The 13650-nt window shown below is 44.6% G+C and overlaps 2 protein-coding genes across 5 annotated transcripts in view; both read left to right on the top strand.

Annotated features, from left to right (window-relative positions):
- Positions 1–4243, top strand: part of LOC124046790 (phosphofurin acidic cluster sorting protein 2-like) — a 127916-nt gene extending 123673 nt beyond the window's left edge. For all 4 annotated transcript variants that reach the window (XM_046367543.1, XM_046367542.1, XM_046367541.1 and 1 more), the window contains exons 19-24: positions 1347–1389; positions 1483–1525; positions 1847–1982; positions 3053–3273; positions 3632–3745; positions 3992–4243. In XM_046367543.1, coding sequence (XP_046223499.1) covers positions 1347–1389; positions 1483–1525; positions 1847–1982; positions 3053–3273; positions 3632–3745; positions 3992–4110 — 676 coding nt within the window. In that variant the 3' untranslated portion in view covers positions 4111–4243. The remainder of the gene's footprint in view (positions 1–1346; positions 1390–1482; positions 1526–1846; positions 1983–3052; positions 3274–3631; positions 3746–3991) is intronic.
- Positions 4244–10090: 5847 nt separating this feature from the next.
- The window catches only part of LOC124045365 (DDB1- and CUL4-associated factor 5-like), a 49474-nt gene continuing 45914 nt past the window's right edge, over positions 10091–13650 (top strand). Inside the window, exons 1-2 of the mRNA XM_046364662.1 lie at positions 10091–10618; positions 11720–11866. Of these exons, the coding sequence (XP_046220618.1) occupies positions 10411–10618; positions 11720–11866 (355 nt within the window). The 5' untranslated portion in view covers positions 10091–10410. The remainder of the gene's footprint in view (positions 10619–11719; positions 11867–13650) is intronic.

Raw genomic sequence — 13650 nt, 5'->3', positions numbered from 1 at the left:
GAACAAGGCAGTTTACCCCACCAATCCCGTTATTGTAAATAATCATTTGTTCTTAACTGACTTGCCTAGTTAAAAGTTTAAATAAAGATTAAAAATAAAATGTATTTAGGTGCCTCCCCCCTCCTCCTCCAGGCATTATTATATACAGTTTGAGTTTAGGGGTGCCCCTCCCCTCCAGGCATTATTATATACAGTTTGAGTTTAGGTGGTGCCCCCCCCCCCCTCCCCCTCCAGTCATTATTATATACAGTTTGAGTTTAGGGGTGCCCCTCCCCCTCCAGGCATTATTATATACAGTTTGAGTTTAGGTGGTGCCCCCCTCCCCCTCCAGTCATTATTATATACAGTTTGAGTTTAGGTGGTGCCCCCCTCCCCCTCCAGTCATTATTATATACAGTTTGAGTTTAGGTGGTGCCCCCCTCCAGGCATTATTATATACAGTTTGAGTTTAGGGGTGCCCCCCCTCCAGGCATTATTATATACAGTTTGAGTTTAGGGGTGCCCCCCTCCAGGCATTATTATATACAGTTTGAGTTTAGGTGGTGCCCCCCCCCCCTCCAGTCATTATTATATACAGTTTGAGTTTAGGTGGTGCCCCCCCCCCCCCCCCCCCCTCCAGGCATTATTATATACAGTTTGAGTTTAGGGGTGCCCCCCCCCTCCAGGCATTATTATATACAGTTTGAGTTTAGGTGGTGCCCCCCCCTCCCCCTCCAGTCATTATTATATACAGTTTGAGTTTAGCGGGTGCCCCCCTCCAGGCATTATTATATACAGTTTGAGTTTAGGGGTGCCCCCCACCCCCCCCCTCCAGGCATTATTATATACAGTTTGAGTTTAGGGGTGCCCCCTCCCCCTCCAGGCATTATTATATACAGTTTGAGTTTAGGTGGTGCCCCCCCCCCCCCCCTCCAGTCATTATTATATACAGTTTGAGTTTAGCGGGTGCCCCCCCCTCCAGGCATTATTATATACAGTTTGAGTTTAGGGGGTGCCCCCCCCCCTCCAGGCATTATTATATACAGTTTGAGTTTAGGGGTGCCCCCTCCCCCCCTCCAGGCATTATTATATACAGTTTGAGTTTAGGGGTGTGTCACAATAGCGATCAGTTTTGCAGTAAACAAACATCCATTTCATCAAATGGGAGACATAAGAGATGTGGAAAATAACAAGGTGTCTCAACAACTGAAGCCTTTTCTTGAGGATTGGCCACTAGCCTACTACCCATCAACCTCTGGTCTCAGTAGATAAGACACGAGACAATCCCCTCTTCCATCCTGGAACTTCTGCACATGCTCACTCTGTGCCTGTCCCCCCCCCCCCCTGTCTGTCCCCTGGTACTACAGCCCAGACGAGGACTCTTGTCAGAAGTTCATCCCCTTTATCGGGGTAAGTGGCTTTTCCCTAAAGGATACGTCCTTATCCTTGAACCTGATCGTTGTGTCCATACTTTTCACCCTGACCTCTGACCTCCCTCCCCAGATGGTGAAAGTTGGACTGGTGGAACAGTCATCGGCAACATCAGGTTAGTCGTGAGGTGTGGGGGGTTTTTCACGCTAATATACAATAAAGTAACCAATGCACAGTGTACCAACAACATGCTGTTGTTCGCACTGCTTTAATGTCAACAATGACAACTTTTTGGATGTGATACTGTAGTTACACAGTACTTATAGGGCTGATTTCCCCAGCACCAATTAAACCTAATCCTTGAATATTTAATCTAGGTGTAGGTTTACTCTGTGTCCAGGCATCTAATCCTAATCTGTCAGTCTATCACTTGTTGTAATTGTACCCTCTGTCTATTGTGTAGCCCGTTGATGATAATCCCTGTGTATTTTGTCAGGTGACTCGGACGATGCAGCTCCCATGGCGACGGCCCTCCTCTCCTTCACCCCTCCTCAGGTGTCCCCCGCCCTGAAGGAAGCCACGCCCACCCCTCCCTCCTCCCCCTCTGTCAACACAAGCTTCAGCTCATACAGGTACAGCTAACACACGGACACAACACCTGGTTCAGCTCATACAGGTACAGCTAACACACGGACACAACACCTGGTTCAGCTCATACAGGTACAGCTAACACACAGACACCACACCTGGTTCAGCTCATACAGGTACAGCTAACACACAGACACAACACCTGGTTCAGGTGTACAGGTACAGCTAACACACAGACACAACACCTGGTTCAGCTCATACAGGTACAGCTAACACACATACACAACACCTGGTTCAGGTGTACAGGTACAGCTAACACACAGACACAACACCTGGTTCAGGTGTACAGGTACAGGTATAACACACAGACACAACACCTGGTTCAGGTGTACAGGTACAGGTATAACACACAGACACAACACCTGGTTCAGGTGTACAGGTACAGGTATAACACACAGACACAACACCTGGTTCAGGTGTACAGGTACAGGTATAACACACAGACACAACACCTGGTTCAGGTGTACAGGTACAGGTATAACACACAGACACAACACCTGGTTCAGGTGTACAGGTACAGGTATAACACACAGACACAACACCTGGTTCAGGTGTACAGGTACAGGTATAACACACAGACACAACACCTGGTTCAGGTGTACAGGTACAGGTATAACACACAGACACAACACCTGGTTCAGGTGTACAGGTACAGCTAACACACAGACACAACACCTGGTTCAGGTGTACAGGTACAGCTAACACACAGACACAACACCTGGTTCAGGTGTACAGGTACAGCTAACACACAGACACAACACCTGGTTCAGGTGTACAGGTACAGCTAACACACAGACACAACACCTGGTTCAGCTCGTACAGGTACAGCTAACACACAGACACAACACCTGGTTCAGGTGTACAGGTGCAGCTAACACACAGACACAGGTACACCATCACGACTCCTTCTTGAGGAGTAGAGAAGATAACTGTCTGGGGGTTTAATAGACTGATTATGGCTTCCATATTGTTCATTTAGCTAACATTTGATTTTCTAAAGTTTTCATCTCGTACTATTCTCTTCATGTTACTCTTCCTCTGCTGGGTATTGTAGTTCTCCCCAGGGGGAGCTGATGGGACTACAGGTGGACTACTGGGTGGCTCCCTCCCCGGCTGACAGGAAGAGAGACGTGGAGAAAAGGGACTCGTCCTCCTCTAAGAACACTCTGAAGTGTACGTTCCGCTCGCTGCAGGTCAGCAGGCTCCCCCAGGCCGGGGCCCAGCCACAGCCCGCCATGTCCATGACCGTGGTCATGAAGGAGAAGAACAAGAAGGGTGAGGGCACATTTTAAAATGGTTATATTGTATCTTTATGAATGAGTCCTGGGGTTGACTCGTAAGCACTCTTTTTGAAGTTCCGCTGCACTCACAGACGTTACTAGTGTCGGGTCTCTCTGTCACACTCCCTTTCATGAATGGACTCACTCCTGTATATATTATTATCCTGATAGTGAAGCTATTGGAAAGACCGAAATGCAAAGCCTAAATCCTAAAACTTGAGTTTATTCATGCATTCCTAACTTTGCTAAAAAAAATTGTCTGTCGTCATCGTTGATTGTGATGATTGGCGTTTTCCTTTATGACATCATAAAATTAGGAATCCTGACTCTTCAGTTCTCTCTCTCCTTCTCAGTAATATTCCTGCCAAAGAAGACTAAAGACAAGGATGTGGAGTCTAAGAGCCAGGTGATCGATGGCATCAGTCGACTGATCTGCACGGCCAAGCACCAGCAGACCATGCTGAGGGGTAAGACTCCTCATCTCTGGACACCAAGACAACCAACTCTCTTGTTACATTAGTGTGGGTTTACATCTGTCTAGCTGTAGACCATCTTGTCTTTTAACAGATGCTTATCTGATCCAGGTATTACATCGATAATCATGAACTAGGTTTAGTATAACAATTTATAAATTGTTAGGTATTTCATTGTGTGATTCGGGATTATTTCTAGATTAAATTTTTTTGTTTGTTTAATCTATTATTTTCTTCCAGTGCTGATTGACGGCGTGGCGTGGAACGACGTTAAGTTTTTCCAGTTGGCGGCACAATGGTCGTCACACGTCAAACATTTCCCCATCGGGACCTTTGGACACAGTAAAGGGCCTTACTGACAAGCGGCGCGTTGCCATAGTAGCGGGCCCCGTTACCATAGAGACTCATCTGGAACGGAGGACAGCGTCCCCTCCCTCATGTGCCAATAGCTTTTATAATAGCCAAACACCCCCCCCCCCCCGCACATCTTAGACTGGTCCCAGATCTGTCTGTGCTCTTTCCAACTCCTATGGTCAATAGCCAAACCCCCCGCACATCTTAGACTGGTCCCAGATCTGTCTGTGCTCTTTCCAACTCCTATGGTCAATAGCCAACCCCCCCGCACATCTTAGTCTGGTCCCAGATCTGTCTGTGCTCTTTCCAACTCCTATGGTCAATTGTCAAACCCAACGTTTGCACGGCAGCACAAACAGATCTGGGACCAGGCAACACACATCTGCCCACCCCACTGTCTTAATTTAAGCCCCAGATGTACCTATTGTTTATACTTCTATGTTTGTTGTTGTGTTAATTCTAAAGTTACCAAGGCGTCGGCTGTCATAAGGAGATTTGTTTCTCACCAGGTTTTTTTTTTTTTAAATCTGATTTTCTATACACAAAGCCGAGCGGAAACCTACTTAAATAAATATTTTGGAAAAACTCCTCTATAACTAGCGATGCGTAACATTTCGCCCTCCCTCCCGCTCTTTGCTTTTTTTCTAATGTGGCAAAGATAGATTGTTTCAAACACCTTTGCCAGGCACAATTTAACAAGATAACTTTGTGACCAAAAGGCCCTGAAACAATGGAAGATGGACAACACATAAAAGAGGAAGTGGTCTGGATCCTGGACTGAAACCATTCTAGAACACCCCGAGTCCTGGGGTGTATTCATTAGGAACCAAACAGAAGCAAACATAATGGGAAACAGGAAAGGAACCGACCTGAATTTGTCCAAAATAAAACTATTTCAAGTTGCTAAACGTTTTCCCGTTGCACTGCGGGTTTGCTACACTGTGCACTAATGAATACTCCCTAAGGACAGTGACTCCTGTTGTTGTAGCGGGTCACTGAGACCCTTCTGCACTCATCGGAAGAAGACTGACATGTACAATAGACTTACTGTAGCCTGAAATACAGACCTGTTCTGTGCTATTATTCCACTCTTTTTCCCTTCTTTTAAAACTCTGTCAGGGGCGGCAGGGTAGCCTAGTGGTTAGAGTGTAGAGGCGGCAGGGTAGCCTAGTGGTTAGAGCATTGGACTAGTAACCGAAAGGTTGCAAGTTCAAATCACCGAGCTGACAAGGTACAAATCTGTCGTTCTGCCCCTGAACAGGCAGTTAACCCACTGTTCCTAGGCCGTTATTGAAAATAAGAATTTGTTCTTAACTGACTTGCCTAGTAAAATAAAGGTAAAATAAATAAAAAATATATATGTTTGGCAATGACAAGGAGTGGAATGATGGCACAAACAGACTGGTAACCAGGCTACAATGTGCTGTATATGTCCTGTACATCCAATCAAATATATGTAAACACAAATCATAATTGAGATGGAACTGACCCTGCACTAACTAATGGTTGGTGCATCTCTCTCACTTTCTTTTTCCACCTTCCTTCTTTTGAAAGGCAGCCATGGGTGTGCCACCAGCAGAGATAACATATCACCGGTCCCCTAAATCTCTTTATCTCACAGCAACCACACATCTTCTAGGCTGAATACCAGACAGACTGCAGCTCACTCATTACCTGCTACCAGAGGCCACGTGTGTCGCTAGAGAGTTTGGGAACGTTGACGTTTCTGCCGTTGGTGCGTTTTTCATGACACGTCAACGGACTATAGCGGTCATGTTAGCTCCTCCGTTTAACGTTACACATATAGCAGCCATGTTATGTTAGCTCCTCCGTTTAGCGGCCATGTTAGCTCCTCCGTTTAGCGGCCATGTTAGCTCCTCCGTTTAGCGGCCATGTTAGCTCCTCCGTTTAGCGGCCATGTTAGCTCCTCCGTTTAGCGGCCATGTTAGCTCCTCCGTTTAGCGGCCATGTTAGCTCCTCCGTTTAGCGGCCATGTTAGCTCCTCCGTTTAACGTTACACATGTAGCGGCCATGTTAGCTCCTCCGTTTAACGTTACACATGTAGCGGCCATGTTAGCTCCTCCGTTTAACGGCCATGTTAGCTCCTCCGTTTAACGTTACACATGTAGCGGCCATGTTAGCTCCTCTGTTTAACGTTACACATGTAGCGGCCATGTTAGCTCCTCCACGTTTAACGTTACACATATAGCGGCCATGTTAGCTCCTCCACGTTTAACGTTACACATGTAGCGGCCATGTTAGCTCCTCCACGTTTAACGTTACACATGTAGCGGCCATGTTAGCTCCTCCACGTTTAACGTTACACATGTAGCGGCCATGTTAGCTCCTCCGTTAAACGTAACACATATAGCGGCCATGTTAGCTCCTCCGTTAAACATTACACATATAGCAGCCATGTTAGCTCCTCCGTTAAACGTAACGCATATAGCGGCCATGTTAGCTCCTCCGTTAAACATTACGCATATAGCGGCCATGTTAGCTCTTCCGTTAAACGCAACACATATAGCAGCCATGTTAGCTCCTCCGTTTAGCGGCCATGTTAGCTCCTCCATTTAACGTTACACATATAGCAGCCATGTTAGCTCCTCCGTATAGCAGCCATGTTAGCTCCTCCGTTTAACGGCCATGTTAGCTCCTCCGTTTAGCGGCCATGTTAGCTCCTCCATTTAACGGTACACATATAGCAGCCATGTTAGCTCCTCCGTTTAACGGCCATGTTAGCTCCTCCGTTTAACGGCCATGTTAGCTCCTCCGTTTAACGGCCATGTTAGCTCCTCCGTTTAACGGCCATGTTAGCTCCTCCGTTTAGCGGCCATGTTAGCTCCTCCGTTTAACATTACACATATAGCGGCCATGTTAGCTCCTCCGTTTAACATTACACATATAGCGGCCATGTTAGCTCCCCCGTTTAACATTACACATTGAATATTTAAATCGTGTAACTGAATGTGTAGGATTAGAACAATATTCCACATTGTAAAAGCCCAGCTTTCTAAACGCAGTACATTTGGACCTCTTGACTTTTTCCACTTTTTTGTTTTGTTGCTAGGTTACAGCCTTGGCTTTTTTTGTTTTGTTGCTAGGTTACAGCCTTGGCTTTTTTTTGTTTTGTTTTGTTGCTAGGTTACAGCCTTGGCTTTTTTTTTGTTGCTAGGTTACAGCCTTGGCTTCTTTTTTGTTGCTCTGACATGCCCTGTCAACTGTGGGACCTTATGTAGACAGGTGTGCCTTTCCAAATCATGTCCAATTAATTGAATTTACCACAGGTGGACTCCAATCAAGTTGTAGAAACGTCTCAAGGATGACCAATGGAAACAGGATGCACCTGAGCTCAATTTCGAGTCTCATAGCAAAGGGTCTGAATACTTATTTACATAAGGTATCTGCTTTTTACATTTTTATAAATTAGCAAACATTTATTTAAAAAAAAATACATTTTAAAACTATTCTCGCTTTGTCATTATGGGGTATTGTGTGTAGATTGCTGAGGATTTTTATTTATTTAAGGCTGTAACGTAACAAAATGTGGAAAAAGTCAAGGGGTCTGAATACTTTCTGAAGGCACTGTATATGACTCTGTTTAGTTTGCTACTTACCTGCGCCTTATGATAACCTACTACTACTACTACTTAATGAAAGAAGATGGGGTGGGACTACGTGAACTTGTCCAATAAGAAACTTGTTTCGCAACCGTGTACCACTAATGAATACACCACTGATGCCAACTAGCTGTAGCTCACAAAGGCACATAGACAGGCATTGTAATCTGTCATATTCCTGAGCTGAACAGACATTTAAAACAAGAAAGGAAGGCTAATTTAAATGTGTGCATTGAAGCCATACAATACAACTGCACTACATTGTTGTGTAAGATCAGATTGTCCTTATTTTTACTTGATCTCTCAGATTCCACTCTGCAAAACACTGGTGCTATTTCAATTCTTATTTAAAAACACTTCTAAAAACAGCCAGGCGCCCTAATATTACAGAAGTTAGAGAAGCTTTAAACTATAGCAACCAAATGACTCCTTATCTATTGAATTATCATCAACCAATCCTTTTGTCTAAAAAAATAAAATAAAATGTTACTAGTTATTACAATCCTTGGTGATATTTTGTCAAAACACTTTGAAATACATTATAGCCTACTGTTGTAGTAGCTATTTCATTGTGTGCCTAAAAATGTAACCATTACCAAAATTATTTCTTCTTGACGTACAGAAGTAACCCCCGTTTTGATACATCGATGAAATAGTTACCCAGGCTTGGAAGTGTGGCTGTAATAAACTGAACTAAAGTTTTAATAGGTTGATGCCAGGTATCCATTCTTGCCAAGTTGAGGTTCTCTGGCTACCCCCCTACACAGTTATACCAAGGGGAGAAATGTATTACTCCAAATAGTCTATAACTCCTATGGTATACAGTGGCTACGTCCCAATTATCTCTCTCCTTCCTCCTGAAGCGTGCACTCATTCACTACTCCCCACAAATCTAGAACCGTTGTATTGGTGGAGGCATGGGTCGTTAGAGGGAGTGAATGGAATGGAAGTGAACAAGTGCACATTTCTGGAGAAAGGAGATATTGGGATGCACACGTGCTCCCCTCAGTGAGGTAAATTATTTGCTTTGTGAAGCCTCAAAGGCTTCATGTTGAACTGGCAACGCCTGTATTTCTTTTCTTTGGCAAAAGTATTTTATGTTGTGTTATAAATATGGTGTGAATGGAAGGTTCCCTATTAAAATGTTTTTATTTATTTAAAGACTACCACTGTAATCCCAATGTCGGGAATAAAAAACTAGACTAAAATGTGTGCTTTTGATTTACTTATTTAAATGTGATATGAATCTTTAATGTTGTTTTTTGTTGCTGCAAATTCAATTGACAGTAATGTTTAATTTATTATGGTAAGCCAACTTTCCCAAATGATATCATTTTTTAAAAGTGCAGTGTATGGTTCAAGTGAGGAATTATATAGGCGTATTATTTGGGAGGCTAATTGTCTTGAATGGGTCAGCTGGCGTGTTACGACGTTCTGAGAGGATTTTAAAGCGGGCAGAATCGCATTATTAGAAACCACGTTTGTTCTCCGACAAGCCTGGTTGTAGCTATTGTAAGCTGTGTTCGAGTCGCCAGGGACAAATTTGACATTAACTACACATAAAATGTAACCCTCTTTCTAAACCTGCTACGAAAATGTAATTCTGTTAGTCAAAACCGGACCTGAGAGCAGGTGTGAGTAGCCACTAATGCGATATATTGACTATCGTAAAAGTTAATGAAAACAAATGTGCTTGTGTCTTCATTTAAGGTTAGGCTGGCCCGATATGTACTCTTCTTTCGGGATTTTGGCGATGAGGTCCTTTGTCTACTTCCCCACGGTCAAATTAACATATGGATACCATTTGTATGCCTCTGCGTGCGATTTGAAGGAAGTTGACAGTCTATGAGTATCTGATACTCCGTCATAGCGTTAGCATTGTGTCACGGAAATACCTCTAACTTCCTCCATACTGGACAGGAAGTAGATACAGGTCCAAGGTCCTTCTAAATATAACATATGTACACTGGCTCTGGCAGCCAAATACATTAATCGAGTCTCAATTGCGACACGGTTCTAGAAACAAAGTCCTTACTTTCATATCACGTCAAAATAATTTCACAAATAGTGTTTTAACCAGCTTTATCGCCGTTGCAGCCGACAGTATTTTTCAGTGACAACACGGTTCCTCGCGGCCTTCCGTTACTACACACAGGTACACAGGTGTTTGGGAGCATGCCAGATAGTACAGGTGGTCCCATTGTAACGTAAAGATGAGACGGTGTGGGAACCCAAATAAAAGTGGGTGTCAATGTAACTTTTTTTTGTTGTTGAAAATTATTATTTCTCCCCGATATGAAATATTTAAGATCCTACGCTTCGAAACATGTTTAAGGTCACATTTTAAGAATATAAATGGTATAGGCGGGGTTTATGACTGTGGTAACTAGTGACGACCGAAGGGGAGCGGAACCGGAAGCTGAACCGGAAGTGACTACACGGAAACGGCACTGCTGCTGACAACAACAGCATTACGCTCGGGGATATCTCCCTTCTCCTTAACGTAGGTTAGAGACAGACGGATTGCATATATGAACTTGGAAACATGTACAATTTTCGGGGTAATGAAGCGCACAATATCGGGAAAAGTTAAAGTGCACAAGTTGGTGAGGAATTGCAAGCTATCTTTCTGCTGTGTTTTAGCTAAGCAGGCTAACTAGCTAGCTAACGGCTCCAGGAAAGAAAATGAAGGAGGTGAAGGGTTGCGGTATGCGGTCCTCTGTGGGCTTTCTGTCTCAGAGAAGGCTTTTCGGGAACCCGCTGATGAAGGAAGAATTTCAGAGACTCCGGTTGGCAGGATGCACAAGCCTTTACAAGAAAGATATGCTGGGACATTTCGGGTGTGTAAACGCCATTGAGTTTTCCAACAATGGAGGGGAATACCTTGTGTCCGGTAAGTTGGTGAATTGACCATCACTAGTTATGGAAGTTGCTATCCGAGCAGCTAGTGTGTTGACGGATTCCTAGCTGACTAGCTAGCACGTCAGATATCAAGCTTAGTTGGTTAGGACGGCGAATATGCACATTTTGCTCCCTGTTAATCTATTGTCAACATGCCAATTGGTAAATTATGACCAGGAAAAAAGACTGGCATGTACAGGCCAAGCCTGCATGCGTAAAACTGACAATCATTTTGGCTAACGACTAGCAAATAAAACCTAACGTTAGCTAGGTTAGCTTGTCAGCTGGATAACATGCTAACGTTACCACAACATTACCAAGTATGTCTATCTGTGACATGACTGTAGCAGCAAGCTGTAATATTCAGAATCAAAATGATTCACCTTGCTGAATATAGGTTTCTCATGTTTTGGTATGTTTGTTTTATTGCTGTTATTGGTCTGTTTAATTGTGTCGTATGCTTCATCTCTAGTTCTGATCTCATACGCTGTGCAGTTTTATACGTTCCTGCTCCTTCCTTTGATATCGGGTTGATTTTCATAACCCCCCCACCATAATTCCTCTTGCTAAGATTAGGATCTGTATTTATATATTTAAAATTGATTAAATAAATGGTTTTCATTATCAATCTACACACAAAGCAAAAACAGGTTTTTAGAAATGTTTTGCAAATTTCATAAGAAATTAAAAACGAATACCTTAAGTATTCAGACCCTTCGTGAAGGTCAGTCAATTTGAAAAATTTCAAGAACTTTGAAAGTTAAAGTGCAAGTTTGCAAAAACCATCAAGCGTTATGATGAAACTGGCTCTCGTGAGGAACGCCACAGGAATGAAATACCCAGAGTTGCCTCTGCTTCAGAGGATAAGTTCATTAGTTACCAGCTTCAGAAATCAGGAAAATAACTGCACCTCAGATTGGACCCCAATAAATGCTTCACAGAGTTCAAGTAACAGACACATCTCAACGTCAACTGTTCAGAGTCGAGTGTGTTTCTCTACTGGTGGGCCTTGCAAGAGTAATAACCCCAGACCAAACCACGAGTTTGTTTTCACTGGTTTTGTTTACTGTGGATGCGTCTTCCCTATCTACAGGAGGGGACGACCGCAGAGTGCTGCTGTGGGATATGGAGAGAGTTCTCCATGCTCGCTCGGCCAAGCCTCTCATACTGAAGGGAGAACACCTCTCCAACATCTTCTGCCTGGCCTTCGACAGCACCAACAAGAGGGTGTTCTCTGGGGGTGAGACAAAATACAATTATCCGTTTTGTTTTAGTTCTGAGCACGGGATGGTCGGAGTAAGTAAGTCCAAATCAAAGTATGCGAAACGGACCATTTGGGGCAAGCTTAACGTTTCTTGAAATCAATGGCGTCGTTATTTGAGCTGAAGTGAGAGAGAATAAACTCAGAATGGTTGCCCATTCACATCTCCATATTTTGCCTGATTTAAATATTTTAGCTTGCTACGTTAATAAACACATACTGTGTTCGCTTTGGCACGTTTACCTGCCTACAATGCCAACTGTAGTGTGCGTAGATCGCAAGTCAATAGGGCGAACTGGCTAGCTACTACTGTTAGCTAGCTAGATAGCCACCGTATAATTGGTAGCTAACAACTACCAACGAAGAATTAACATCAACCAAGCATAACATTCGTTTGGGTCATTTTTTTCTGTAGTAGGGGGAGGAGAGGTAATACAGTAGGGAGTGCTGCTCAGTGGAGGTAATACAGTAGGGGGGGTGTGAGGTAATACAGTAGGGGGAGTGCTGCTCAGTGTGAGGCAATACAGTAGGGGGAGTGCTGCTCAGCGTGAGGTAATACAGTAGGGGAGTGTGAGGGTAATACAGTAGGGGAGTGCTGCTCAGCGTGAGGTAATACAGTAGGGGAGTGTGAGTAATACAGTAGGGGAGTGCTGCTCAGCGTGAGGTAATATAGTAGGGGAGTGGAGGTAATACAGTGGGGGAGTGCTGCTCAGCGTGAGGTAATACAGTAGGGGGGTGCTGCTCAGCATGAAGTAATACAGTAGGGGGAGTGTGAGGTAATACAGTAGGGGAGTGTGAGGTATCACAGTAGGGGGAGTGCTGCTCAGTGTGAGGTAATACAGTAGGGAGTGTGAGGTAATACAGTAGGGGAGTGTGAGGTAATACAGTAGGGGAGTGCTGCTCAGTGTGAGAGGTAATACAGTAGGGGGTGTGAGGTAATACAGTAGGGGGAGTGTGAGGTAATACAGTAGGGAGTGCTGCTCAGCGTGAGGTAATACAGTAGGGGGAGTGTGAGGTAATACAGTAGGGGAGTGTGAGGTAATACAGTAGGGGGAGTGCTGCTCAGCGTGAGGTAATACAGTAGGGGGAGTGCTGAGGTAACAGTACAGGGGGAGGCTGCTCAGCGTGTGGTAATACAGTAGGGGGAGTGCTGAGGTAATACAGTAGGGAGTGCTGAGGTAATACAGTAGGGGGGGAGTGCTGCTCAGTGTGAGGTAATACAGTAGGGGGAGTGCTGAGGTAATACAGTAGGGGAGTGCTGCTCAGTGTGAGGTAATACAGTAGGGGGAGTGCTGCTCAGTGTGAGGTAATACAGTAGGGGGAGTGCTGCTCAGTGTGAGGTAATACAGTAGGGGAGTGCTGCTCAGCGTGAGGTAATACAGTAGGGAGTGCTGAGGTAATACAGTAGGGGGAGTGCTGCTCATCGTGAGAGGTAATACAGTAGGGGAGTGCTGATCAGCATGAGGTAATACAGTAGGGGGGTGCTGCTCAGCATGAGGTAATACAGTAGGGGAGTGCTGATCAGCATGAGGTAATACAGTAGGGGTAGTGTGAGGTAATACAGTAGGGGAGTGCTGATCAGCGTGAGGTAATACAGTAGGGGGAGTGCTGAGGTAATACAGTAGGGGAGTGCTGCTCAGCGTGAGGTAATACAGTAGGGGAGTGCTGCTCAGCGTGAGGTAATACAGTAGGGGGAGGGCTGCTCAGCGTGAGGTAATACAGTAGGGGGAGGTGCTGCTCAGCGTGAGGTAATACAGTAGGGG

Source organism: Oncorhynchus gorbuscha, linkage group LG10 (genome assembly GCF_021184085.1).
Source record: "Oncorhynchus gorbuscha isolate QuinsamMale2020 ecotype Even-year linkage group LG10, OgorEven_v1.0, whole genome shotgun sequence".
Lineage (NCBI taxonomy): Eukaryota > Metazoa > Chordata > Actinopteri > Salmoniformes > Salmonidae > Oncorhynchus > Oncorhynchus gorbuscha.
Note: the sequence above shows the minus strand (reverse complement) of the source record. Positions and strands in the feature narration are given on the sequence as shown.